The 27,466-nt window shown below is 63.9% G+C and overlaps 2 protein-coding genes across 2 annotated transcripts; both read right to left on the bottom strand.

Moving 5' to 3' along the window:
- Positions 1-149: 149 nt before the first annotated feature.
- CHLRE_17g700700v5 (uncharacterized protein) lies at positions 150-23,964 on the bottom strand. The gene is made up of 43 exons (XM_043071909.1): positions 23,709-23,964; positions 22,425-22,594; positions 21,804-21,962; positions 21,304-21,420; positions 20,917-21,111; positions 20,581-20,678; positions 20,172-20,260; positions 19,813-19,940; positions 19,256-19,384; positions 18,577-18,901; positions 18,020-18,207; positions 17,818-17,864; positions 17,385-17,623; positions 17,182-17,214; positions 16,942-17,019; positions 16,272-16,642; positions 15,809-15,954; positions 15,363-15,538; positions 15,043-15,117; positions 14,730-14,890; positions 14,340-14,483; positions 14,029-14,105; positions 13,609-13,867; positions 12,628-13,332; positions 12,258-12,401; positions 11,845-11,956; positions 11,589-11,711; positions 11,303-11,371; positions 10,882-11,007; positions 10,416-10,577; positions 9,984-10,168; positions 9,631-9,804; positions 8,989-9,097; positions 8,104-8,841; positions 7,907-7,953; positions 7,471-7,640; positions 6,903-7,116; positions 5,896-6,709; positions 4,911-5,631; positions 2,698-4,726; positions 2,365-2,513; positions 1,747-2,017; positions 150-1,457 (listed from the first exon to the last, which is right to left on the bottom strand). The coding sequence occupies exons 1-43, from the start codon at positions 23,800-23,802 to the stop codon at positions 963-965; spliced, it is 11,055 nt and encodes a 3,684-aa protein (XP_042914368.1). The 5' UTR covers positions 23,803-23,964; the 3' UTR covers positions 150-962.
- Positions 23,965-24,012: 48 nt separating this feature from the next.
- On the bottom strand, positions 24,013-27,054 carry CHLRE_17g700650v5 (uncharacterized protein). Its single transcript, XM_001691720.2, has 4 exons — positions 26,616-27,054; positions 26,272-26,383; positions 25,838-26,055; positions 24,013-25,632 (listed from the first exon to the last, which is right to left on the bottom strand). Exons 1-4 carry the CDS (start codon positions 26,723-26,725, stop codon positions 25,452-25,454), a joined length of 621 nt encoding a protein of 206 aa, XP_001691772.2. The 5' UTR covers positions 26,726-27,054; the 3' UTR covers positions 24,013-25,451.
- Between the last annotated feature and the right edge of the window lie 412 nt (positions 27,055-27,466).

The following is a 27,466-nucleotide window of genomic DNA, read 5'->3' as shown; positions in this document are numbered from 1 at the left end:
TGCTCGGGAGTTCTATCTGGGAATCGCATAAAGCAGTGGTGATGCATCACTTCGGCAGCCGGGACTGCCTGTCACAACCTTTGACACGAAACCCAAACGACCCTCGCCATCCAAGCTGAAGACAGGATCATGGTTTGACTCGCTTCCGACGTTACCGTGCGTTACAACAGGCGTGCGTGTTGGCAGCGTTGTTTGCAAGTGGCTTCACATGCACGAGCCGCAGGTAGGTGCGCCTGTGCGGCGCCCTCCAGTGCTCCTGCGGTGCTCGTGCCTGAGAGCCCACACCGTCAACTGGGTGCAGGGGTGACTGGGGGTCCATGTACTCTTGCTTATTATTAGTTGGCCGACACGACATCCCACCCACAGTATGACGAGAGAAACCCAACAACATTATTAGAAGAAGCATTGACGGCTGTGCACGCCTCAAGCTCTAGCGGTGCACGAACCGCATTGTACTATGTGGGCAACAGGATGCCGCCCTATGTCTCACATACAATCACTTGACGCTTGTCCAGGCCAAAGGATAGCTCCCGGCCTGCTATGCAACAGCGCACATTTCCACGATGATTGTAGAATGTAGTGCACCAGTTCCATGCCCAGCAATAAACTCCAATAAGAATCTGCGGCAACCGATTGTGCTGCTGCTGCTGCTGCTGCCACCACAACAGCAAAGCCATTCTGCAGCCCAACCTTGACCAGGTATGAATGTGAGCAACGTGCTAGAATGTCGAGTGAAGGACTCATATGTCAGCAGCGTGGCCGTGCGACAGCAATGGTTTGTGCACGGACGATTGCAGGGGTCTGGCATGCACGCCGGTTTCCAATATCGTAACGTTGCGTTGGCCGCGTAGTGCGGTAGTGGTGCGTTGCGACAACGTCAGTGAACGATCAGGAAAGTCTGACCAGTGGACTTCAAAGCTGAATGAATAACGCACGGTAAGTCACAGCCGCCACCACGCAAGCTACAGCCCCCTGCGCTCACGCAGCGAGCCTGTCGACTCCAATTTGGGTGCGCTCTTGACGCCACGGCCACTGGCGGTGCTACTGGCGCTCCCACTGCCGCCCCACCCTCCCCCGTGCAGCTTGTGAGACTGCGGCTGAGACTGAGGCTGAACCACCACGCCCTCTGCCGCAAGCGGCTGCTCACTGCCGCCGGCGTCTCCATCCTGAGACCGCCGAACTCCGCCTGCCGCAGCTCCCGCCCGCACCAGCCCCCGAGCCCCGCCTCCCTGCTGCTGCTGCTGCTGCTGCGCCGCCGCCTGCTCCTCCGCGCTCAGCTCAGCCATTGCCTTCGCGACTGCGGCCTCGCGGCCTGCGGCGTTGGCTCGCTCCGCCGTGAGCGCGCGCTGCAGGTTGCCGTGTGTGTGGTAGTGGCGCCACATGCGCAGCTTGATTCGGGCCACGCCCACCAGTGCGATGACGGCGGGGATGATGGCGGTCAGCAGCATGGCCAGGATCTGTGTGTGCCAGAGGGGCAGGGGGTGGGGGTGCAAACATGGTACAGACAAATGGGGGCGGGGCCAGGCGGGGGTGCGGCTGGGAGAGGGCTCGTATGTGGGAGGGGGCTTGCAGGAGGTTTGTGAGGAGGTGGGGGTGATGAAAGGTGTACCATACGCTGGCTACATGCCCCAAGTAGCCATAGCTTGCGAGACGTATGGTGAGAAAGCAACGCCGCCGGCAATTTCCGGCGACGTGACCGGAGCAGCAACATGCCACAGCGACCCCGCCGCCTCCCGCCCTTCCCACCTGCACACCCAGAACGGACAGCTCCGCCACCATCATAAAGTCGCCCGCCATGCGGATCGCGGCGGCGTGTGACTGCGTGGCAGACGCGCCCGGCGGCGGCGGCGCCGCCTGCAGGGGCGCCGCCACCACCGTCACGCCGGGTGGCGGCGGCGGCGCGGACGGCAGTTTGTCATTTGCGCTGTCGAGTGTGATCACCACGATGCATGCCACCACAGCGGTCTCTAGCCAGGCGCAGATGACCTCGGCCGCGATCAGGATGACGTTGATGTAGCTGCGAGTGCAAAGACAAGGAGAGGGAGGGCCGACACCGTGGGTACAGCATAGAGTACACAAGCAAGGAAAGCGCTGCGGTCTGAAATGCCTGGTGCATCGTGTTGCTCCCTGCACGGCACACTCGCTGGCGCAGCTTTGCCACTGGGCCCCACCGCACCACGACTCGCCACATAACAAGTATATGCAACGTACGCGTCATGTGACTCATGTCGCGTCACGTCCCTCGCCGCGTCACAAACTCGCGCACGCACGGCCCCAACAGGAAGCCCTGCTGCTGGCCACATGCACACATGCACACGCACAAACACGCCCAGCCCGCCCGCCAGCCCCCAAGCAGCCACTCACGGCAGCACCACGGTCATGTACAGCGCGTATCCGCCCTTGACGCACAGCAGCGCGATGTTGGCGGACAGCGCGGCCGCCGAGCCCGCCGCCAGCCCGCCGCCCGACTGCAGCCCCAGCAGCACCGCGGGCACGATGGCGTTGATCACCACCTGTGGCACATGCACAATGAACACATGCACACGCACGTGCACATTCGGTATACATCGTGGATGCGTGGCTGCTTCAAGAAGACTTGGAAGCGGCCAGCAACCTTGTCTCAGTCGGAACATCCACATCCACGCACGTGCGGCTGCACTCTACTAGGCCGAAAGGGCCCCCACCTCCACAACTCACCGCTACCCAGAATGTGATTGCCAGCATTCGGTGGCCCTGGTTCTCCGCGAACACCATGCCGAAGCGCTCGTAGATCTCGGCGCGCGCAATGACACGCAGCGTGGCCTCATCGGGCGGCTCCGGGTTGGTGCGCTTCCACTCCTCCTCATCCGACAACGGCTCGCTGTCGTCATCCGATGAGTAGTCACAGTCATCTGTGTGATCACCGCCCGCAGTGGTGCCAGGCGCCTTGCGCGGCCAGGATGGCACTGGCGGCGGCTGCGCCGCCACCGTCGCGACGGTCGCGGTGACGGCCAGTGGCGAGCCCGGGCGGGAGCCGTGGCGCCGCACTGCAAGCCGGCGGCCGGCAGGGCCGCCGGCGGCGCCGTCCTCCGCTCCTCCGAATTCCTCCTCCATGCCTGCCACCGTGGCGTGAGGCGAGTTTTGGCCGCTGGTGCTGCGTCGCGCCGACGGCGGTCGCGCCGCCAGCGAGCCGGCAGCGCCGCCGCCCGCCGTCACTGACCCCGTCAGGACCTTGGGTCCGCCGCCGGTGATTAGCGTGTCGGAATCATGGTTGACGCCAAAGGAGATCAGGTTGATTGGCGGCGCTTTGAAGCGGTCTGGCCGTACCGGTGATGAACGCTCCGACTCTTGCCCCTCTACGGCGCCGCTCCGCGGCTCCTCTTTCAGCGGTGGCAGCATCTGGGGCACCGCCGGCGCGGCACTGCCGTACGCGGCGTTCAGGTGGTTGCCGGAGGTTGAGGCCTGCAGCGTCAGACCCTCAGCATCGGTGGGCGGGGTGCTCTGGCGTGAGCCAGCGGCGGAACCAGCGCTGCCAGCCGAGGGCGGCTGCGGTGGCTGCGCCGCCGCTGCCGCACCGACGTGCAGGAGCTTGGGGTCCGCGGCGTTCGCCCAGATCGACGTGCCAGAGTCACTGGCGCGCGGCGCGAAGGACTGCAGCGACAGCAGCTGTGCCTGCTGGGCGCCCGCGGGAGGAGTTGGCCGCGCCAGCGGCGGCGTCTCCGCGCGCGGCGGCAGCGGCAGCGCCTGCGGTACGGGCGTGTACGGCCGGGGTCCGTCATAGTCCGGCGGCGCGCCGCCGGCGGCGGCAGCCGCTGCCAGGGCTTCGTCCGCGGCGGCGGCGGTGGCGTGCTTGAGGTTGTGGCCGAAGGACATGAGCGGCAGAGGCGCCGCCGCCACACAGCCGCGGCGTACGGCGCCGTCCGGCAGCTGGAATCCCTGGAAGCCGCCGCCGCCGCCGCCGTGTTGCGGCTGCTCGCTGGCATGTGGCGACAGGATCGCATTGGGCGGCGCCCCCGCCGCGACCGCGGCTGCTGCTGCTGCGGCGGCGTCGCTGCCTGACGGCGACGCCAGATCCGCCGATGGGCCCCACAGCAGCGCGCGACCGCGCGCCGCCGCGCCGGCGTGTGCTTCCGCGGTGGGGCTGCCGCCACCGGGGCTGGACACGCCGCCATCGGCGCCATGCTCTGCGTGCTGTCGCTGCTTGGCGGATCCCGGCCGGTGCATGGCGTTTGGATCTAAATGCTCCGCGCCCGTTCCCGCCCATGTCATGCGGCGGCTCTCACTGGCCTGATCGAACTCCGCACTGCCGATGGCATGCGGGCCCGCGGCGGCGACGGCAATGGCAGCGGGGCGGGCGCCGCGCACGGGCGGAAGAGGTGGCAGCGGCGCCGGCGCGGGCGGCAATGGCGCCGGCGGCGGCGAAGGAATGCCGTCACTGTCCGCTGCAGTGGCGCCGCGCCGCGCCTTGCCGCCACCGGGCCGCCACGGCGGCCGCTCCGCGTTCGAGATCGCCTGCGCCGCCGTCACAGCGGTGCCGACGGCGGCGAAGCCGACATGGCGGCCGGCGCTGACGCTGGCGGTGGGCCGGCCGCCTGATGCGGAGGCGGGACCGCCACTCTTGCTGCCAATGGCGCTGCTGCCAATGGCGCTGCCGAAGCCGCCGGGCCCGCCGGCAATGCCGTGGGACATTGAAAGGCCGCCGGGCTGTCCGAAGGCCGCCTCGTCAACGGACATAACCGACATGGCGCTGCGGGGGAGGTTTGGCCGGATATGGGTACCGGTAAGCTTTGTGAAGCAACAGAGCAAAGGCTGGGGGTATAACACGATATAATCACATGGCAACAACGAAGGCGCAGCCTGCACGCCCGCATTCTGCAGCTTGAGCAGGTGCGCCCAACCAGCGATGTCGACCCACGCGATGTGGCACCCACCTGGCGCCAGATCGAGCCGGCGGCACCGCAAACGACACCGCCGTCACCACGCCCTCCTCCGCGCCGGTCGAGGCCCGGCCGTCGCCGTCACCGCCGCCAGGCCCCTCCTCCCCCTCACCAGGCACCGACAGCGGATTAGTCCGCACCCGCCAGTCCTCCTCCACGCTGCTCCTCGCGCCACCGCCACCGCCACCCGCTACGCCACCGGTGGCGGCGCCGCCGCCCGTCTCCGGACTCTCGGCCGGCACGCGGCGCGAGTACACCCGCGACGCGGCGCGTGTGATTGCCTGCAGCATGCCGCGAATGCTGCGGATGCCGTCGGCCGCCTCATCAATCTTCTCCACCCGCTGGCGCTGCCGCTCCATCGCCTGTGCGGCGTCAATCTTCACCCGGGCCATGTGCCAGTGCGCGGCGGCGGCATCACCGCCGCTGCCGCCTCCGGTGGCGGCTACGGCGCTGGCGCGCCGTCCAGTCATGCTTGCCACGCTGCCGACGAAGCTGCCCCAGGCGTTGCGGCTGCCGCCTCGCGACGGCGGCGCGGCGACGCTGCTGCCGACGGTGCCGGCGCCGGCCGCTGCCGCGGTGGCGGCGTCCCGGCGCTTGTCCCGCCGCTGGCGGCGGCGCGCGCGGCGCTTTGCCTCGTACTCGGCCCGCAACCTGGCGGCCTCTGCTGCGAAGTCCACTGGGTACAGGCACCGCACCGCCGCGCGCACACTCATGCCTGTGTGTGTGGGTCGGGCAAGCGCACGAGCCGATGTGATGGATGAACACTTCGCCAGCCGCACTTGAGGAAATGACAACGCATAGTGCAGAAAACAGCACCAGCAAGCTGACCGCAGAGATCCAGCGCAAAAAAACCTCCACCTCAGGCACCACCTCTGCCCCCAACCGACACAGCGCGCACGCGGGCAGGCAGGCAGGCAGGCAGGCAGGCAGGTCAAGGCCGCGCAGCGCAGGGCCCCTCATTGCAGGCCTCATCACCCACCATCCTGTTTGTACTTGTAGCTCCGCCACGGCTCCATCTTGCCGAGCAGCGCCTCCTCGCCGGGTCGGTTCCAGTGGCCCACCTCGAACCGCTCCAGCCAGCTCTTCTTCTCCTCCGCCTCCTTGTGCTCACCCGCCACCTTCCCATCGAGCTCGTGTTGCTGCTGCTTCTCCTTGCCATCACCACCGGCATGCTCGGTGTTTGGGTTCTTGTGGTGGTGGTGGAGATGGAACTTGTCTTGCACCCCCACCGACTTACTGCCGGCGCGACCAGTCTCACGGCCGCTGCCGAGTTCATCGCTAGCGTCGTCGCTCGAGTGGGAGCCAGGGCCGCCGCCGCCGCCGGGCCGCAGTGTCAGTGGCGTGGTGCCGGCGGCGGCTGTAGCTAGCGGCACGGGTGCTGGGGCTACAGCGATGGATTTCGCAGGCGCGGCGTTGCTAATGCTGAGGCGGCGGCTGCCGCCCGCAGAGCCGCCCGCCGCGGCGAGGCGAAGGTGCGCGCCGGCGGCGCTGCTACTGCCGGAGTCGTGGCCGCTACTGCCGCCCGCCCATTGCGGCGAGGATATTGCCGAGCCCCGCTCCCAGGGCGGAATGGCTGCTGCCGAGGGCGCTCCGGACGCCGTTCTCGAGCTTGCGCCGGCGCCCTCCCTCTCCAGCGCCTCGGCTATTGGCGCGGGAGGCGTACGGTCGCTGCTGCTGCCCGCATGCTGCGCTGCTGGCGCCGGCTTCTTTGCGAAGAACCGCGCCTTGCCCAGTGTGGGCGGCCGGTGCTCATACAGCAGCCCTAGCTGGCGTGCGGCCTTGCGCAGCCGGTGCTGTGAGGCAGGTGAAGCCGGGGAGGGAGGGACAAGGAGAAGTATAAGGAGGAACAGGGCGCAATGGAGAGCGAGCCGACACAGATCCATCGGCATCCGTCTGGCCAATGTCAAAACCCACTTCCACGGCCACACACACCCGCAAGCCGAGCACTCACTCACCCGCTGCCCACATCCTCACAGCTCCACTCACCACAATGAACGTGGCCGCCGCCACGAAGCAAATGAGCAGCAGTGCCGTGACGGCGCCCACCACCGCTGGCGCAATGACGGCGCCGCCGCCGCCGGGCGTGGTGGCTGCGCTGCTGAGCAGGATGGCTGCGGCGCCCGCCAGCGACACCAGGCTGAAGAAGAACATGAATATCTCCAGATATGGAAACACCAGCCAGGCGGGCACCGTCCACGTCCTGAGCGCGTGTGGGGAATGGAATGGGAAGACAGGGTGGCGAGCGGTAATGTGGCGGTCTTTCCAAAGCGAGGAAAGCCCCAAGACACACACACACACACACACGCATAGAATACACGCATCACCAACCAAAAGCAAACGCCGCACCTAGGCGTTGTGTGTGCCACTTTATCCGTCCAAACCAGTATCCGCGCCTGGGCTCCGTGCTCCACAGCATCCCAACGCAAGAGCAGCTCCGCGCAGCAGACACTCCCTCCCCAACATACAGTGCCCAGCGACAACCCCAGAGCCCCAGCCGCACCAGCACCCCACACACACACAACCCCACACGCCACGCAAACACGCAAACACTCACTTGAGCAGGCACCTCAGCACCACCACCGCGAACAGGTGCACGGCCAGCACAATGAGCACCAGCAGGACACAGTTGATGATCTGGTTGTAGGCCTTGCGCTGCAGCGGCGGCACGTTCTTCAGCGCGAAGGTGGAGAAGCCCAGGTTCAGCCATGATAGCTCGCCGTTCACCTGTGGGCGCATTGGTTGGCCGGGCAGGCCGGGATGGGGTGGGGGTAGAAGTCAGAGGAATGGGTTTAGGTGACTGCGGGTGGGGGCCGAAATATCATAGGTGCCGGACGCTGAAGGCAGGTATGGAAATGCATTGTGGAGGCGTGTGCACGACGATTGTGCAACATGAACTCGTGGCGGTTACGGCTTTTAGTTTGCTGTTGCGGGAAAGGGATGGCGGAGCACAGCAGCCTACAAGAAGCATGAGACGGGCACCGATGACTCACCGACTTGTAGGAGGTGGTGGAATTGGCGGCGGCGTTATCCGTCATGGCTGCAGGGCGTGTGTGGGCGAACGTGTGTGTATGGGGGGGGAGGGGGATGAACGCCAGCCACGTGCTACAGACAGCGGCTCACATTTTCAGTTGATCATAGCACAGCGAGTACCCCACCCACTGCACAGGGATTGAGACATCAAGCTCACCGAAGAACTGCAAGTGCGACATGAAGAACGACGCCGCGACCGCACCGCCCGCCGACAGGGACCCCGACGCCGCACCCATGGTACTACTGCCCATGCCGCCCGCAATGCCACCGGCTGTAGCAGCGGCGGCGGAGGCGGCGGTCGAGGACGCGACTGAGGCAGCCACGCTGGCAGCAACACTGCCTGCGACAGAGGCGGTGACCGAGGAAACTGCGGCAACGGCGACAGTGGTGGCGGCGACGGCAGACACGGTTTGGCTGCTGGAGGCGACGGCGCCAGTCTGATAGACGATGGGTGCGGGTGGTGGTGGGGTGGGAGGGTGTGGAGAGGGCGGTGGCCGCGGTGTTAGGTTGGGTGGCGGAGGGGATGGGGAGGGTGGCGCGGGCGATGGTGGCTCAGGCGATGGCGGCTCGGGTGACGGCGGCTCCGGTGAGGGAGGCAAAGGCGGCGGGGGCGATGGCGAGGGCGGCGGGCTGGGAGGAGGAGCCGGAGGGAGGGGCGGGGACGGAGGCGGCGAAGGCGACGGGGATGGCGGAAGAGGAGGTGCCGGAGGCCTGGGCGGCGCTGGCGGCGGGGTTGGCGGCTTGGGGCTGGGAGGCTCCGGAGACGGCGGCGCTGGGGGTGTGGGGCTGGGTGGCGCGGGTGACGGCGGCACAGGTGGCGTGGGGCTGGGCGGCCGTGGGGGACTCGGCGGAGGCGGCGAGGGAGCGATCAGCAATACATCGAAGTCGGAGGGACCTGCGGAGGGACCCGCGATTACATCAAGCACACATTGGCGAAGGACAGAGTTGTAGGGGGGAAGCCAAAACAACCTCAGCAAGAACTGTGCTGCCGGTGACGCCGCCACTACGGCGACCTCGAAGGCAGCCATGCCCGCGCGCTCACCGTAAACGGCCATCTCGCACAGCGCGATGGGCGAGGCGTTGGTGGACCTGACTGTGAGGTAGCGGCCGGAGGTGGCCGTCGCGAGGTACTTGATCACCGCCTCACCGGCCTGCGCGATAGGCGTGGCGTGGCAACACACATGGACGCCAGGCCCTCAGCAGCAGGCCCCGAAAGCCACAGCGCAAAAGCACAATGGCAATTAGTTCGGCCTCAACCTCACGCGGCGCCAGCAAACACACGCACACGCTGACATCCCCCGTTGTGGCACATCCTCCGTTGTGGTCGTCTAAGACACACACACGCACACACACACACACACACACACACACACACACACACACACACAGGCGTGCTGGGTAAACGTTGTAGCGCGCCCAGATCGTTCGTCGATCGCCCGAGAGGGTTACAGGCTTTTCGCGGGTATGTATGACTACCGGGGTCGACGCGGCAACACGACGCTCGGTATTCGGTAGGTATCCGTAAGTAACTCCGGCGCCGCTTGGGCGGGCTTCGTTTTGTTGTTTTTTTCTAACACACACACACACACACACATGCGCGGATACGCTTGCACCAAGACACACACACACACACACACACACACACACACACACACACACACACAAACGCCACACCGCCCCGCACCGTGAGGCTGAAGGGCCCGGCTACTACCACGCCGTTGTCGGCGCCCTCGCCCGCGGCGGCCGGCTCCGTGTTGCCCAGCCGGACCTCCAGTGCGGTGCTGTAGGCGGCGTAGGCGGCGTCCAGCGGCATGGTCAGCTCCACACGCCGAATCGACACGGTGGAGCCCAGGTCGGCCTGGGGGCGAAGGGGCGGGAGAAGGAGGGGTGGGAGGTGGAGGCGGAGGGGGTTACACTCATGATTATTCAAGAAGTTAAGGCGTAGCCAGGAGGAGGGGGAGCGGGGGGAGGCGGATGGGAGGTAGATGGGTGACTGACCCGCGGCTATCGTGCACCCCTGTCTCCCTCCCCCCTCACCGTGAGCCACACCGCGGTGGCGCTGCCGCCTGAGCCGGGCGCCGCCACAAAGGCACAGCTGGCGGCGGCGGCGGGCGTGGAGGTGCCGTCGGTGGCGAGGGGGGCGCTCAGGGCGCCGCCGCTGGTGGTGGCGGCGGAGTCGTAGGTGCGGGAGGGCGGGTAGGAGACGCCGCTGTTCTGGGTCTCTGCGTGTGCACATGTGCAGGGGCGTGTGATGAAACTTGGAACATGTGCAGGGGCGTGTGATTAAACGTGGGGATAAAAGGGGCAAGCCGGACAGGCAAGCGCCGACCTGTCATTTGACGTTGCGGTGTGTGCTGCCACACCCGTCCTGCCCGGTCTCCGCCGACTTTGGGCAATCCCATAACTCGGCTACCTTCCACCCAGGCCACGCCACGCCCCACTCCACACACGCCCCCCTGCGCCACTCACGTGCCAGCACGGTGGCGTCCACGACCACGTCCACCTGCCCCAGGGCTAGCGAGGCGGTGTTGGGGTCGGTCACCAGGCGCACGATGAGTTGGCGGGCGGCGTCGGCGCCGGGCGGCATGGGCACACGCGCGGTGGTGCCCAGAGCCACCACGGGCGTGGCGGCTGTGTGTGTGCGGAGGGGAGCGGGAGGAGGGGGCGCAGGCGGTGTTGGCAAGGTCGGTTGTCAGAGGCATGGAAGGAGAGGAGGACAGGAGGCTGCGCACTTGCCTTGCAACCCCGAAAGTGTAGGTGTGCGCTTCCCAGCTTCACGCGCGCTTGTGAGCAGCCCGTGAGGGACCCGTCCCATCCCAACACCTGCACACAGAACACCCCAGCGCCCCTGCCCTGGCCCCGCATAACTACCCCCTCAAACCCCCTTGCCCCCCCCCCCTTGCCCCACCCCACCCCGCCCGCCCCAGTGGCTCACTGCGGGCCACCGCCACCACGCCCTCCAGCCCGGTGCTGACGGAGCTGTTGGTGAGGCGCAGCTCGTATCCGGCCAGGGCGGCGGTGGAGGGCGTGATGTCCACGAACAGGAACTTCATGGCCACTCCTGGGGGAGGAGGCAGGGGCAGGGGCAGGAGAAGCAGTGGGCAGCACAGGTAGGGGTCAGCGCAGTGGGCTCGCGGGGCGGGTCATCGCACGCAGCACATGGGGCGGGTCACAACAACGGCATACAGGGTCACAGCAGCAACAGACTGGGCCCCGTGAGGCTCGGAAGGAAGCGTGTCCTTGCGACGCACGTGGAATAAGCACGGACAACGACGGAGACCGGGTGGAAGGAGACCCTGGATATGCGAAAAACACACGCGAATGGAGGTCGGGTATGGGACAGGGGCCTGCCTCACCTAGGTCCACCGCCCACCACGGGTTGACCACGGCCGGCGTGGCAGAGCCCCAGAACAGGTTGGCGTTGCCTGTGTGACTCGTGAGCGACCAGTGAGGCCAAGCCAGTAGGTGTGTACTCTTCAGCTTCATGGAGGTACAGACAAAGCCAGCCGTACAATGCGGGGAATTCCTGGCGGCCCCAGCCATATCCCACACATATACGCGTGTTCCCGTTTCCCTTGACAATTACACTTTCCCAGCGTGTGGCTTTCCAACATACAGTGCAGGCCCACCCCCCGCACCCACCCGCTGCGATGACTGCGTCCTGGCTGTAGTAGCCGTTGACGGCATTGCTGCTGCCACCCGCGCCCGTGACCACACCGCCCGCCTGGTTGGTGGGGCGGCCCGACACCACCTGGCCCTCGTTGTCTGTGGAATGAATGTGTGTGTGTGGGGGGGGGGCACGGGGTAGGTGGTGAGCAGGTGGCAAAACCGGGGAACGAATGCGCGTGTCTACTGTCAATTGCGGGGTGTGGGACACGGGTTGGGCGTTCGGACTCACTGTCGGGGATGACGTAAACCTCCACGGAGTTGAGGGGCAGCGAGAATGCCACGGTTCGTGTCACCGTCACATAGCGACCCAGGGCGCTGCCGGCCGCAAAGTACCAGCGCTCCTGCAACGCAGCCGCACAGCCGTGTACACAATTGTTGTAAACAGAAGTCCACATGTTGACATGTTTGACCTCGCTGTAGCCCTTCCTCCACCCGCGGTTGCGCACTCTCCGTGACCTGGACGTAAGCAGCTCAGCAGCACCGCAGTTCTCATCGCGTCTCACCCATTACGGCCACAAGCGCGCAAGCAAAGAGTGTGTTCCGTATGCCCTCCCGATCCGTCTTCCGTGCACGGTGCAACCCCTCCCCACGCCCCCGAAAGCCTCAACCCCAAAGATACCGCCACCGCCATAACCTCCTCACTGTCAGCAAGTTGATGACGCCGCCGCTGAGCACCACTGCGCCTGTGGCGCCGCTGGCGTCGTCCCCCACCGTGATCTGGATCTGGCCGTACTCGAAGTAGGAGGACGTCACCACCGTCACCACCAGCACCACGCCGTCCACACGCTGCGGGGGGGAATTTGGGAGGAAGGAAGAGGGAGGCGCCGGGTGGGTTAGGAATGGCGCCACAAGATGGTTGTGCGCATGCAGCATGTGTTAGATAGCGCAAAGGGAAGGGGTCGACACTGTGAATGTGTGAGTATGCGTGTTGTACTCAGGCGAATGGCAAGGCGAATGCTGTGGTTGTAATACACGCGCCCTCACGCGCACAAGCCAAACACGATGTACGCACCTGCGACCGCCCCAGGTCCACGCTCCAAACGGAGGTGTTCTGTGAGGGCGCGGTGAACAGCAGTCGACGCAGGCCGCCCCGCTGCGCCTCCGCCTCCGCCATCTCGGCCAGTAGCTGCCTAGATGTCCCTGACGAAGCAGCCCCAGCCCCGCTGGTTACGACCGCCAACGGCTGCGCCGTATCGTCCTGATGGAGCAGGCCGCGGCGCCGCCGCCAGCGCGCGCCCCTGCGGCCGCCGGTGGTCGCCGCGGCTTCGGCAGTGCCGGCAGCGGCGGTGGTGGCATAGTCCTCGTACGCGCCATCCGCGCCATAGTCTGCAAGGCTGGCCGTGCCCGCATCTGCAGCAGGCGTTGCGTCGGTGCCACTGCTACTGCCGTCAGCATCCAGAGCGTCCGCTGCCGTGCTGGAGCAACAGCCCACGACGCGACGCACGCCGTCTTCGCCCTCACAGTCAGAGCCCGCCGCCGTCGGCTGCCGCACACAGCCCGGATCCGAACTGCTGCCGCCGCCGCCAGTTTCCTCATCATCTACTGTCGTACGGCCGCCGCCATCAACGGTTACAACCGCCAGGGCATCAACCAGGTCGGCTGCGGGTCGGGCGGCCAGTAGATCGCGGCGCCGCACGCCTCCTTTGACGATGCCGCCCCCGGGCAGGATAAACTCCAGCGGCGCCTCTCCCAGGCTTGCCGGCGTGCGGCCGGTAACCTGGATGTGCGGACGTGGGGTGCAGCGGGTCGCGAGTGGTCGCAAGGATGATGCACGGTGACAGGCTGTGGCAGCCAGGGCGGCGCGTGAAGCCCCTAGCTTGGGTCCGCATAGGCGTTGCTGCTGGCTGTGGCCGTACTTCTGACTTGTATCAAAGCAGCCCTGTGTTGGTACCTGCAACCCAGGCCGCCGCCGCGCCATCCCGCGCCCCGACATATACACACACACACACACACACACACGCACACACACATACACATACACACACAAACACACCTTGCGACTGCTCTTAGTGCCCAGCACGATGCCGCCGCCGAGGTAGTATGTCGAGCTGCCGGAAGACGAAGAGCTGCTGGCGGCACCCGAAAGGCTGGTGGCGTTGATGCCGAAGCCCGACGCCGCGAACGGCTGCCCCGCGCTGCCGGCGACGTCGCCCTGCTCCGGTATGCTGCTGCCGTTGACGTACACGTACACGCGGCACAGCACCAGCGGCTCGGCCGTGAGGGTGGCGTCCGCCTGCCACAGCGCCACATAGCTGCAAGGGACAGGTGCAAGGAGGCACGGAGCAAGCAGCGGGAGCGGGTGGCGTCAGGAGTTTTGCGCAGTCGGCAGGCGGAGGAATGGAGCGGGCGAGGGCGGGGGCAGGGGCGCATCGTGACCTGACCCAGCCGGGTGCCGGGTGCCCACAGCACTCACCGGCCTACAGCCATGGCACTGGTCTTGGTATCGATGCACGCGGCTTCAGCCGTGGCGTCTCGAATGCTCTTCGAGCCCTGCACGGCGGCGAGGGAATGGTTCCATGGGGGATTTGATGGTTGGCAGGCGTGTCCTTGCGCAACCCCCACAACACCAACACGCATGAGCTGATTCATGTTCGTTTCCGCGTGAGCTGGTTCGTTTTTGTATCCCCATGAGCTGCCCAGTGGACCATGCCGTAAAACAACTCGAGATCTCTTGCACTGACACACGAAGCACAGGCGCACATGCGTGTGCACACAAAAGCGCACCTGTAGGTAGGTTGCGACTCCGTCGCTGGTGACAGTGCAGTCCGTGAATCCGGCTGTGACGTTAATGGGGTGCGTCTTGCCGTCCCAGGCCGAGCTCAGCACGCGCGCGGAGGCGCCCAGCTGCGAGTTGAGCGACGCCAGCGTCTGGAGGCAGGGGAAGGTGGGGGTTGGCGATGGGAGGCGGGAGGCGAAAAGGCGGTGTAAGCTGGCAGTGGAAGGTGGCACTGGAAGGTAACGGTCGACTGCAAGGGGTGGGGGACAGGGATGCCTGACTAGGGGATACGTGTTTGTGCACAGCTACATGCTTGCGGTTACGTCCCGCACACTACCGGCACCTGCGCCATCCCCTACTCCTTACTGCAAAGTATGGCAGGCATCAGGCCAACTCACCCGCACAAACGCCACAGCGTAATCCGCCCCCAGGTCCAGCACGTAGTAGTTGTTGAAGCCAAGGGCGCCGGCGTACGCGCACACGCCCTGCTCCATGGCGAGCGTCGCCGAGGAGTTCTCGCGGACCAGTGTGTTGGGGTTGCGGCCGGCAAGACTGGCGCCTGTGTGCGAGGGCGCGGAGGCGGAGGATGCGTCCGGGAGCAGCTTAACGCGGGGTGTCGTGTGCTCAATCACTTCTGTTGCCTTCGCATTGCGCGATAAGACAACACAGGGAGTGATTGACCCGTTACGTGCATGTGTGTGTACGCCGTACCTCCTACGATGGCGGTTGCGTCGCCGGACTGAGTCGCAGTGCGGCTGCTGGAGACCAGGGCCAAACTGCTGGCACCTGCGGCCAGGTTGATCATTGAAGTGTGCCAATCAAGTCAATCGGCCAGTGGGCTGGGTGGGTTACATACCAGGGCCCGACGAACATGCCTCGATGTGGGGGTACGTGGATAGAGGGAACGTAATGCACCCGACAGGCACATAAGGTAGTCAGCTGTCTATCCAAGATCCAAAGAGCGGCAACTCCCCACGCACAAAACCATCCGATGCGCGCCAACATGCACATGCACACGCATACGCACTCACTTCCCGACGCGACGCGCGCGTACACCTCTATCTCGCACACGGCTGGTGAGTAGAAGAGGCTGTTGGCGGGCTGGTCGGACTCGAACTGCCAGCGGCGTGGCGTACTGAGCACCACGTAGCGCCCGGGCAGGCCGGAGCAGGCGTAGCGACGCTTCACAGTGCCGTCAGCCAGCCACCTGAACACGTGCACACGCCGCATGGCATGGTCACACGCCGTTCACAAGATATATGACATGCGCAGCTGACTGTCATGACTGAGATTGCATCCTTGCTAATGGTCCGATGTGGAGCAACGCGGGCATTTCACGTGCCTCACAAACACGGCACAGCACCGGTAGGGCCTCAAGACATCCGGGTTGCCTCATCAGGACTGATGCGCCCCCCCCTTCTATCCAGCCAGCCACCCAGCCAGTAAGCCGCCCACACCCATCCACCTACGCACGCACCAGCGGTCGTCGTGTGGGTCCAGTCCGAGCATGTGACCCACGTGGTAGGCGCACAGCGGGTTCTCGCTGCCCGTGGCACCCGGGCTGATGGCCAGGCGGTTGCCGCTGGCCGTGTTGCCCACGCGCACGTCAATGTACGGGCCCTCCTGTGTACGGCAGGTGACGTGTACAGTCGTACGGCCGTGTACGGGCAGTGGGTGCGGCAGCAGCAGCACACGGTGCAAACACGCATACGCGGGGCCGGTGTCAGCAGCTTCGGGCGCTGCGGGGCGGACATGTGCCGCGACAGTGCAGCGCGTCCGGTGTGTGCGACGCCACTACGCCTGCCGCCACCCACAACCAGGCTCCACCCGTTCACCCTCGCATAATGCCCGAGCAACTACCCCACCCCCTCGACTCATTAAACCCAACCACCAACCAAGCCCCAAGCCCCAATCTTCCCACCAAAGCTCCCTAAACCCACCTCGGCTTGAAAGTTGGTCCTCGACACGAGGCTGGAGGCGAAGTGCACCACAACCGCCTCCACCGCGTGCCCGTACACGGCATCCATCAGGTCCACGCCGCCGCTCACCCCCAGATCCACCACCATGAACACGCCGTCCCCCGCGCCGTAGCTGTTGGCGCTGGGGGCTGTGGAGGTGTCGTACACACGGGGGCACATGTAGCTCTCCAGCGCGGCGCCAGCGGCCGGCTTGATGCCGTCCACCACCAGCCCCTTGGCTGTGTAGGGGTAGGTGGCGGCGCCCACGACGTTGGTGCTGTCCGGCAGCATGGACACGCCCGACTTGGCGGGGCCGAAGTCCACATAGCGGTGCATCGACACCTGCTGCAGGCCTGTGGCGGAAATCCGTGTTTGTGTAGGTGTGTGTGTGTGTGTGTGTGTGTGTGTGTGTGTGTGTGTGTGTGTGTGTGTGTGTGCAGGGCGGGCGTATCAGTGAGGGGAAGTTGTCAGGAGGAGTGCTTAGCGGAAGAGGTTAATGAACTGGTGAAGAACGCATCCAGCAAGGGTGTTGTGGCAGGGCCACGAAGAGCCGCGGTCTGCCCTACGGGCGAGTCGGGCCAGGTGGTGTGGCTGTGGCCCGGCGGTGGCAACGTCGCAAGGTCGACCTGGTAGCTAGTGTGGGCGAGCTCACCGTATGTGGGCTGCAGCGTGTAGACGTCGATCTCACACAGCCGCAACACACCCCAGTAGCCCAGCGTGGGCGACCGGGCTGCGCGAGGGTGAGGGGCGAGCACCGGGGTTTGGGAAGGTAGTAGGGAAGGTTGCGCTCAGCGGGGAGGCAGTTGCAGGGGAGGCAAGAGATCCTCTCCAGAGGAGGTTTTGGCTAGGGTGGGTTAACATCGAAACCCCCCAAAACTTGTGGCTAACTCACTCGTCGGCGGGCGGTACACCGTGACAATGTGGCCTGCGGCATGGCGACAGCAAGGCACAGATACAGTTTCCGGCTCGCGCCAGTGACACAGGATGTCATTGCCCTGGCTCCATGCTCGGTTTCTCAGCACCCAAGCAGCGTACCACATGCCGGCAACAGCGCATGCGAGCAGCACGTGCCCACACATTCACACACACACGCACCGCTGACGCCGGCGGTGCCGCAGTCGGCCAAGAAGGTCATGCCGGCCGTGAGCGCCAGCCCCTTGCCGCCCGCCTCCGACAGCCCGCCGCACGTGGACAGCCCAACGACCTTGTCGTACTGCAGGCCGCCGAAGGAGTTACAGCTGTACGGATTGGCGCTGGTGCCGTACACGATTACGAACACGGTGTTCAGTTGGTCGTCGTAGTTGGGGTCAGCGGACTTGGTCAGCTCAACCCACCTGCGGTTTTAGGTTTGAGAGGGAACGGGTTGGGTGCGCGGGTGATTCGTGTGTTGCAATGGGCACGGTGAAACCGTGTGCGCCAGTGCAGGCACAGCGGGTGTGTAAGAACGTGGGAGAACGGCAATGGCCGCCAAATAGCTCGCCGCCAGGCAAGGCTAGACAAGGCTTTCATCAGCATCAGTATCACTCACATGACCTGTTGCACGCTGCCCAAGTCCACACTGATCCACGGGCCGTCCTGCGGAGGGAAGGCAGGAGCGACAGGTGCAGCGTTCAAAACGCACATCGGTGCTGGTGCTACCGACACAAAACAATTTTACATCACACCGCCAAGAAAAAAACATACCGTAGGTGTGCACACGGTCTTCGCGTGTATTCCTTCCCTCGCCCTACCTGCGCAAAGCTCAGGCCGCACATGCCCGCGCCCGCGCCCTCCCGGTTGTCGTGATACAGCCCGTCCACAGCCAGGCCGGCCGTGGCGTTGTCGGGCGGGCGGCGCCCGAATGCGGCTGTGAAGCCGGAGTCCTTGTACAGACTGCCCGTGCACACGGGCCGGTGCCGGGAGGCCAGAGCCACCGGGCCTGCATGGTTGTGTGTGTGTGTGTGTGTGTGTGTGTGTGTGTGTGTGTGTGTGTGTGTGTGTGTGTGTGTTGAAAAAGGATATCAGCGTGTGTATTGAGTGTCTATGTGTGTATTGAGTGTCTGTGTGTGTAATTGTTCTGTGTGTGTAGTTGTTCTGTTTGTGCGGACGTGTGGGTTGGCGGGTGGACGTGGGTGGGGAGGTGTGCGGAGGTGCATTCTGTGAGACGCAAGCTAGGAGGCCAGCCCCCTGCCGCACGCGGCTGCTGGGCCTCGGCTGGGTGGACAGCAGCTAATAACAACAGCCCCCCGCCCCCCAACATACAGCCCACTCCTCAGCCCCACCACCACGACCACCACCGCCACCACACCTGCAGTGCTGCGCACCAGCGCCCACACGTCCACGCCGCACATGGCGGCTTTGTAGACCTGGCTGCCCCAGGCGCCCGCCGACACGTCCAGCAGCCGCACCGCCACGTAGCGGCCCACCACCGCGCCGCCGTCCGCCGCCGCGATCGAGGGGCAGGCGATGGTGGGCGTGGGGCCCTTGGAGCCCGAGGTCACGAACACCGGGGGCGCCTTGGAGCACAGCACGGTTCCGGTGTCGGCGACGCCGGAGAAGGGCTTGTCGTCGACCCGCACCTCCATCTGGAGGACGGCGCCGGGGTTGAGCTTGAGCGTGGAGGAGTCCCAGTACTGTGGGAGGTGTGGCGCACAGGGGCCGGGGGCGGGGTCGAGGTCCGGGTTCAAGGTGTGGCGATTGTGACGAGATGACGAGGCGGGTGCGGGCACAGCGCAAGGTCATCCGCCGGGCGCCTACGAGGCGCGGGCGGTGTGGGTGCGAGAGGTAGCAGGGCAACGACACAACACACGCCCCTGGTTATACGCCCTGGCCGCAACTGCACGCCATGCAGACCGCGGTCAGGCAGTGCTGCAACTGGTGACACGCCCCCCAACCCCAACACAAATCCCCCCACCAACACACACGCCCCACTTTGGGCTGGTAAGACACCCCCCAGCACACACGCGCTCCCCACCACCACCACACACCTCGAAGTACTGCAGCGCCGCCCGCGCCACCGGCCGTGCCAGCCCCAGGTCGAAGGCCACCCAGAAGGCGCCCTTGATGAAGCCCGCCTGCGCCACGTCGTGACAGCCCCACTCCGCCGCGTTCCAGCGCTGCGTGTGTCGTGTGTTGAAGAGCACAAGGGAAAGTAAGCGCGAAGACTTTGTATGCAATGCAGCAACGCGACGTGTGTGTTGTGGGTGGGTGGATGGGTGGATGGGGGTCGACGCGACAACACGACGCTCGGTATGCGTAATTAACTCCGGCGTCGTCGCTTTGTTATTGTTTACACACACACATACACACACACACACACGCACGGTCGGCTGCGGTAAGTATACTCTGAAGGTAATCCGCGGCCGTAATTCTGCATCGCATACACTGTCCTACGCGTAATGTTTTCCTTGTGCTCTTTAACACACACACGCACACGCACACGCACACACACACACCACACACACAGGCACACACATACACACACACGCACACACGTAGACGTGAATGATTCCCTGGACACATAACACAATGCACGCGCACGCACCCGCGCGTTGTACACTCCGCTGGCGGCGGCGGTGGACACCACGGGGCCCTTCAGCGCCGCGCCCAGCCCCGTGAGCCCGCCGCCCGAGCTCCAGCTCATGCGGCCGCGACTGACGGGCAGGTAGGACTCTGGGATGGGTGGGGCGTGGAGGGGTTGTCCCGTGTGGGGGCGAGCTCGCGACTCGCAGTACCGCAAGCAACACGAGACACACGAACGAGGTGGATGCGGTGTGGCGGGGACCTAATGGCTAACTTATATATGCCTTTGCAATCGTGCTTTGCAATGTGGCCTGGCAGTACATGCGGGCTCCCAGCCCAGTCTGGCCCGGCGTGGCGCGGCCCGGCGGGAATCCCTCTCACCCCCCATGTTGATGCTGGTGAGGTCTCCAGGCTGCACGCTCGGCGCCGTTTGGGGCGCGGCCACGGGTGCTAAGGCGAGCGCGCCGGGTCTGCGGGGCAGGAGCGACGGGCGGCGAGGGAGTTCCGCAAGGTAGTGAGGAAAGAGCAGTACTCGGAATGCCGTGCGTGCGGACGCAGCTCTCTATACTCGTGCCAGTGAAGAACTAATGGGAATGGTAAAAACATCCCCTCCCTTTTGCTTCATTACCACTCCGTGTTCCATGGACAGCTACCCCGCCCCGCATTTATTGCCTGGCGTCTTGGCGTCTCCGGTTCCTTACTGGAATGGATGGCGAAAGCAATCCCCCGTGTGATTTGATCACTCCGTTTCCCATGGATGGCTCCCCCCTTCCCACGCCTCCGTCCCCACCTGTTGTAGGCGTCCTGCACCATGGCAACCACCACGTCCGTCCAGCCCTGCTTGGGGTTGCCGCCCTCGTCGTCCCAGTTGTAGGCCACGTAGTACAGCTGCGTGCGTGTGTGTGTGTGTGTGTGTGTGTGTGTGCGTGTGCGTCACGTACAGCAGGGACAGACCATACCAGGACCGGAACAGAATAGAACATACCAGGTCAGCAGTGCAACTAGCACACGCATGCACGCACACGCAGACAGACACCGTGTGCATTGTGACACATCACACCCCGTGCCGCCACGCCGCCATGTGCCCATGACCCGCACTGCAGGCCCACCCGCAGCGGCCGCGCACCTGTCCCACGCCGCGCGTCACACCCTCCACCAACGGCTGCTCCGCAATGATCTCGTACAGGCTTTGGAAGCCGCCGGTCTTGCCGCTGCAGCCCAGGGTAGCAATGCCAGAACCCCCGTACAACTGGTTGACGTACGGCGGGTAGCCAACGGTCGTCTTGCTGTCGGCGCGCAGGGGCACAGCCGTGTGAAAGCTCTGTGGCGGGGCGTTGGGAGCGGGGGTTGGGGTTGGTGGCGCAGTGTTGTCCATACGCTATAAAGGAAAGGCTTGATAATCTTAAGCACCGAGCAAAGGCCAAGGGTCAGCGCATGCTGCAACCCATCATGTGCTCCTCGTCCCCTCTGTAACAGCCGGTATCGCCGCCACCGCCACCGCCAGCCCAAGCACCTGACTGGACACATAACCGCCGGTCGACGCGATGCTGCTGGGGCTGTAGATTTGCGGCAGACATTTACTGGTGTCCAGGTTCGAGTTCTTGCAACAGCCAGAGGGGTCAGTCAGCACCTGCGCGCGGGTTGCAGAGGCCACGGCGCCGCAGTGCGGGACGAGAACAGCAGTCAACAGTGTCAGTCGGGCACCCGTGGCTCATGGGGCACATGTGACCGTCACTGAACCACGGGATGAGTACAGTGTCCCGTGTACCGCAGTACGGCAGCCCAACGGCGTCGTACGCTTATCCAACACGTGGTCCCTGGGCGGCCAACGGCCCACGGGCCCACGGCGCTCGTGGAACCACTCAACCGCTGTACAGCCCCCCGACGCCGCCACACACAGCAGCAGCGCCGCAACCGTCTCGGTGCAGCCCTCGTTTCCCAACACTCGCGCCCTCAATGACCGGCTGTGAAGCACGGTAATACCTCCCTTACCCTCCCCTCCCAGGCACGTACCTTTGTGATGTACGAGTAAGCCAGGGCCGAATCCGAGGCCCACTTGGTCAGGATGATGTTGCCGCCCGCCTCCAGGAACGCAGCCGCAGCGGCGGTGTTGGCGGGGTAGGCGCCGCCCAGGTTCTTGTCGGGCGCGGGAATGACCAGCGCATCATACTCCTGCGGACCGGTGACGGGTCAGGCAGGGCGAGGTTGGTGCCGCAACGGCGACCGTAGCGGTTGTGGTGTAAGTCGGGAGGTTGCGATGTAGGCTCAAAGCTGGGCACGGCTGAGGTGGGCGCTCTTCCCCCCAACCCCTGGTCGCTGCCAGACCTCACTTCAACGCGCTCAGTCCGGCACAGCACCCATGACCCATCTCGATCCCGCCCCTGAGCCCCACCTCCCCTCCGCTGGCGCGCCAAGGTTTCCACAGCAGCCAAGGGATATTGGACCCCTCCCCAAGGGACACACAACACACACAGTCACACACACACACACAGACGCAACGGCTTTGATCCGTTTGTTTGTGTTTAACACACAGACGCAAACACCCGTGTCTAACCCCCGCCTTAATGGTTTCCTACCACCACCACTACCACCACCACCACCACCGCCACCGCCACCACCTCGCCCTCCTCTCACCTCCTTCTTGTATGAGAAGGCGTCGTCCTTCTGCAGGTACGTCACGCGGTACCGGGCCTCCAGTGCGGACGCCAGGTAGGCGCGGGGCCAGGGGTCGGAGGAGTCGGGGGTGCCCACGAAGAAGGCCACGCTGGGGCCGCGTGGCGTGCCGGCGGCACGTGCAAGGCCCACTGTGCGTGTGTGTATGTGTGTGGGTGAGGGGGGATTATAAATACCAGCTCAAACTAAACCAAAGGGGAGTTTACTCCAATCCTAAAGACGGGGGGGCGAAGGCAGTGCATGGGTTCGGGGTAGGGGTTGGAGAAGGGGTAGGCGCATGGAGCAGGGCTGGGGGTTGCGCGTAGGCGGGTGGTCGGGACGATGGGCTTATGGCAGGTCCGTTGGCGCGGCGCGGTTCCGGAGTGCGGTCGCCCGGGCAACGAATTCGGGGAGGTCAGGACGTCATAGCGACTGCTGCACGGTCATCCGGACCAGCTCACAGGGCCCCGGTGGCTCGTACAGCGGCGGCGGCTCACACTGACCAGCACGGCAACTCCCGCACGCGCGGCGGCCCTCCGCAGCAGCGTCTTAAGCGTGGAACTGGCTACTACTTAATAATGAGAACTCTGCCTTGGACCTGCTGTTACCTTCTAATGGTTTCCTTCTTCCTCACTACCGTAATCTGCACACATGATACGATATCGTTCACCTCTGGGCGTCCAAACCCCACGCCTCAGTGCGCAGGGCATGCCGGGGTGCACCAGTAATCTCTTATTCGCTGCCCTCCGTTGCTGTTCCACGCAGCTGGTGAGACACGCTGCGTGGCCCTGCGAATCACCAAGGTCTTGCACCACGACTTCATGTTGCCGCGACGTGGGCTGGTGCCAACGCGTGGCAAGGAGCGCCAAGGCCACATTACCAGCGTATGGAGGGGGTCCGTGGCCCTCTTCCGGAGCCCCCAGGGCACATCCTTGCCCCTCTGCGCGGCACGCTTGCCGTCCCCTGGCACAGACACTGCCGCGGCTCCTTGCCAAACCCCCGCTTGCACCCCTTCGCCGCTTGTGCTCGGCAACGAAAGCCCCGGCGGACTGGACGCGCACGCCTATCCTTCCAGCTTCCGCGGGGGGCATCGATGTGCGGCTACGGTGCAGTGCCAAGCGCACCTTTCAAAGCCCACGGAACCCGGATTCCCAACATGTTCCCTCTTTCCTGCCATGCGCGGCACCTATGTGCGACTGGTCCTGTTCCACACGCCATAAGTTTCGCGCCAAACCCTATTCACCAACGGGTAAAACGTTTAGCTACCTGATATCAGCAGCAGCGTCGCCAAGGCCGCTGCGGAAGCTCCTGGCCACGCCAGTGCGTCGGCTAGCCGCTTGCGCCTTCTGCTTTGCGCCATTGAGCTGGGCCCTTAGCTGCAGGCTCGACTCCTCGCACAAAGCAGCGACTCGAGGCCTTCAGTCCGCATTCCGCAGCCACTTGGTGACGCAAATTTAATGTTACTGTATCCTTTAATTATTCAAATGAATCTAACTCATGTGCAAGCTGCCTGGTAGAAAGTCAGGATCGAATGTCAAGTTAGCTCCAGAAGGCCTTCTATGGTTAAGTCAGGTATGCGATGTTACAAGTAGATAACATATGCTTACATATGCCGCGGCGTTGACCAGTTGACCAGTCGATGCTCGGCCAGCTTCAATCGAAACCGTCGTGGCCCCCAGCGCACTCCGCTGCTCCAGAGCTTTGAAGGTGATGGGCATGCTGTATGGAAAATGTCGTGCTCCAGAACTTTGTGCGTCTGTAGCCACCCTGGCACGAATGTCATCGGAACATGCCAAAGTTTGCCTGCCTGGGCACAGCTGGGTGACGGGGGCCCCTTGGCATGCGGCATGGGCTCAGCCATCCGCATCCGCTTGCAATGTCAACAAACCACTTGCTGGCACATGCAAAGGTGCCACCAGAGCTGCTTCCGCAAGTGCCCACTCGGCTTGGGTTCATGGCTTGCGTCTTCCAGGGGTGGGCCGCCACCGCAGGCGAGAAGGGCCCTACCCACGTTCTCGCCCACGGCATCCGCATTCGACCAGCCATGCACTTCTGCTCTGCCGCTGCAACTTGTTTGCCGTCTGCTTGGGGTATGGGCGTCAGCTGCACCCTACGGGACCTCGCCAACCTGCCTAAACCCTGTCCCATCGCTCGCCCACGGCATCCGGGAGCCCAAAAATGCCTAGTTTCTTGGGGCCCGCTTCTTGCCGCTCCCCGAAGATGCAAGCCCTGCTTGGCTTGCGCCAAGTGTCGGCCTCAGACTGCCTCAGCTGGTTTCACTTCCGGCCTCATTTCCGGAAGGGCAACAGTGAATGGGGGCCTGATGCAAGGGACCCCCTTAAAGCATTGTCGGTTATTGACTTGTGTCGGTAAAGGGACGTTGCCACGGCCCAGAAGGGGCCAGGGGGCGTGCACTTGAATTCACCAACCTGCCTTAATCCTGTCCCATCGCACACACCAAGCCGGTTGCTCCCAGGGCTGCCTGGTTGCTCCGGGTGCCTCTGCCTAAATAACAAAGCAAGAGACAACCTTGTAAACAAAATTAATTGTTTAAGCTCCTTCAAACCACTGCTCATACAGTCATACCCCAAGCGCCGCTGATAATAAAGCGACGTTACACACAGCACCAGTACAACCGCATACGCCCGTTTTATTCCCAGATGCAGCCATTCGGCTTGTCTGACCACAGAAGTGGCACATTCCTTAGTACAGAATGGCTGGGCTCACTCAGTCCGGTAATCGTCTAGGCTGCCCGTCACTGGCCGCAAAGCATTAGGGTACTCGGATATCATACACATGCTATTAGCCTTATACGAGGTACCAATTAAGTAAATCACACTACCAATGACACAAGATTGACGCTACCTTTGGCCACTGCAAACACATAGCAGGTCAAGTTGGAAGCCCTCAACCATGGTTGGGAGCTACCGTGCACAGCTGTCGTAAAGGGCATCCCGCACACTTGCACATCGCCGCCCCAGCACCCTTGCTATTCATTGTAAGCCTGCACTAGATGAAGTGCACAGGGCGCACGCCGGGCAGCAGAATCCCCAGCTCAGCCTTATACAGGAAAGCGAACGCCGCGTAGATGGCGCTGGACCCACAGAAAAAGCCCCAGTAACCCGCAGCCTGCTCGCAGCGGGGGTCCCACACGCCGCCCGACAGAAGCGAAAAGGTGATGACCAGCGTGCTGTGGCAGAGTGCGAGGGAGGGAGGGGAGGACAGTGAGGAGCGGGGTCAGAACGTGTGGCCGTGCGATGAGCGTGCGTGAGAAGCACGGCGGATCCCAGTCGGGTTCGCGGAACATGCACCGGGAAAAGCGCACGACTGAGAAGCCTGCTCACCCCCACGCCTCCACCCCGGCCCCCAAGTCCTGCACTCCCAGCCGCACCCACCTGAAGATGGTCATCAGGCAGCCGTTCTTGCGGCAGGTCACGATGAAGAAGCCGAAGGTCAGGACGGCCCACAGACCGCACCACAGGGACTTGCCGCTCTGGACGCCAGGGAACATTGCTTTGTTGGTGATCGACAGGTACTCAAGCAGGAACCAGCCCATCCAGAAGGCGCCGTAGGAGGCGAAGGCAGTGCCGCCAAAGGTGTTGCCCTTGATCAGCTGCAGGAGAACATGAATGAGTGAAGCGAAGATTGAGGCGCTAGAAGCAAAGGCTTCGGCAGCCATACGCCGCAGCATATCCATGTCTTGTCAGAAGTGTGCCCGGTTCCGACATTACACGCGCTACTACTTGAATCCACATGTGAAACGCAGAGAGGAATAGTTGCGGCTTGACGGTGCATGGGCCAATGGCAGCACATCTCGGCACGAACCCACCTCCAGCGCGCCGGCCACAAACTGCCCGAAGCCGCCGTAGAACATCGCGTAGCAGAAGACAGTGGGAATGAAATGCTTGTCGGTCCAGCCAGTCGTGACGAACATGAGCATGCTGCGGCACGCAAGGGCGAGCCGGCGTCACCACTCAGCCTAAAGGACGGGGGGTGGCCCAGGAAGGCACTGTAACCCGCCCTATACCCACGGCCTCAATGTCGCACTCCCAGTGACGTCACTGAGCTTTCAGCCCCAAGTCTGTAAGCTCACGCTTATGCGTATTACGGTTATAACAATCTTTCCCGGCCATGTCCGAACCCAGCCTTGCAGGTCTAGGCCAGTGCACTTACCATGTGGTCATACCGAAGCACAGCAGACCGAACGGTCCCGGATCGCCGCGCACCCACTCATCCTTTGCAGTGGAGGGCTCCGAAGCGGCTTTGGGAGGCGGTGGGAGCATATCCACATGAGCGCTAGGTTGCTTCCGTAATTCTAAGTTTACAAGCGGCTTTCCGTGCTCCACGTCCGGAGTATCGGTATGTTTATCAACAGTCCAACCTGCCGGAGGGGGCTTCGACATCGTGAAGTCCTCACGGCTGCTGCTTCTTGATGTTTGACTACTTAAATCTTTTGAGCCAGCGGGGCTCCAGGCCGGCTTTGGAGGCAATGAACCTGACGGAGGTAGCGGCTGAACTCTGCCGCTGTGTATATGCGTATGCACATCTAAATGCTTGAAAGAATTGTGACTGTGCGGTTCCATCGTGGCAACACTTTTGCAAAGAGTTGGGGATTGGGCTCTCGGGACCGTCGGCACGCTTGAGTTTAGACACCACGCGGACACAGGACCTGCCAGCGCATTCCGCTGGCATCATCGCGGGTCAGATTACTACCTCTGCTACGGCTCAATTTTCAAGGTGCTCGAAGACAGCGTCTTGGGTAACAAACTAAGGTGCCCTTCGGACGTCCCTGCGTCTGAGCATCCTAGCCGCTGGCGAAGTGCGACGAGCGCACCTTTCCGGCGCGCGCAATCCCCTCACTGGCACCGGCATAAATAGATCGCGGTCTATTTTCGGTGAAAGGAGGTCGGACTAACAAGAGCCCAGCACTGTTAGGTACTTTACGAATCATTCTGACACACATAGACTTGTTGGGCCACTCCAGCGGCAGCCGTCTGGCACATTTCCGGATGCCTTTATTTTGG

This window comes from Chlamydomonas reinhardtii, chromosome 17, assembly GCF_000002595.2.
Source record: "Chlamydomonas reinhardtii strain CC-503 cw92 mt+ chromosome 17, whole genome shotgun sequence".
NCBI classification, from domain to species: Eukaryota; Viridiplantae; Chlorophyta; class Chlorophyceae; order Chlamydomonadales; family Chlamydomonadaceae; genus Chlamydomonas; species Chlamydomonas reinhardtii.
The sequence above is the reverse complement of the archived record's forward strand: the minus strand, read 5'-3'. Positions and strand labels throughout refer to the sequence as shown.

Bases quoted from the DNA above. Each gene is read 5' to 3' on its own strand.
- CHLRE_17g700700v5 (XM_043071909.1), bottom strand. From the start codon at position 23,802: ATGGCGCAAAGCAGAAGGCGCAAGCGGCTAGCCGACGCACTGGCGTGG. The intron at 9,805-9,983 runs GTGAGGGGGGAG...CTTCGCCCCCAG, and splicing joins CCACCGCGGTGTGGCTCACG to GCCGACCTGGGCTCCACCGT. The intron at 1,458-1,746 runs GTGGGAAGGGCG...TGGCACACACAG, and splicing joins TGTCCGTTCTGGGTGTGCAG to ATCCTGGCCATGCTGCTGAC.
- CHLRE_17g700650v5 (XM_001691720.2), bottom strand. From the start codon at position 26,725: ATGCTCCCACCGCCTCCCAAAGCCGCTTCGGAGCCCTCCACTGCAAAG. The intron at 26,384-26,615 runs GTAAGTGCACTG...TGCGTGCCGCAG, and splicing joins TGCTTCGGTATGACCACATG to CATGCTCATGTTCGTCACGA. The intron at 25,633-25,837 runs GTGGGTGCGGCT...ACTCTGCCACAG, and splicing joins TGCCTGATGACCATCTTCAG to CACGCTGGTCATCACCTTTT.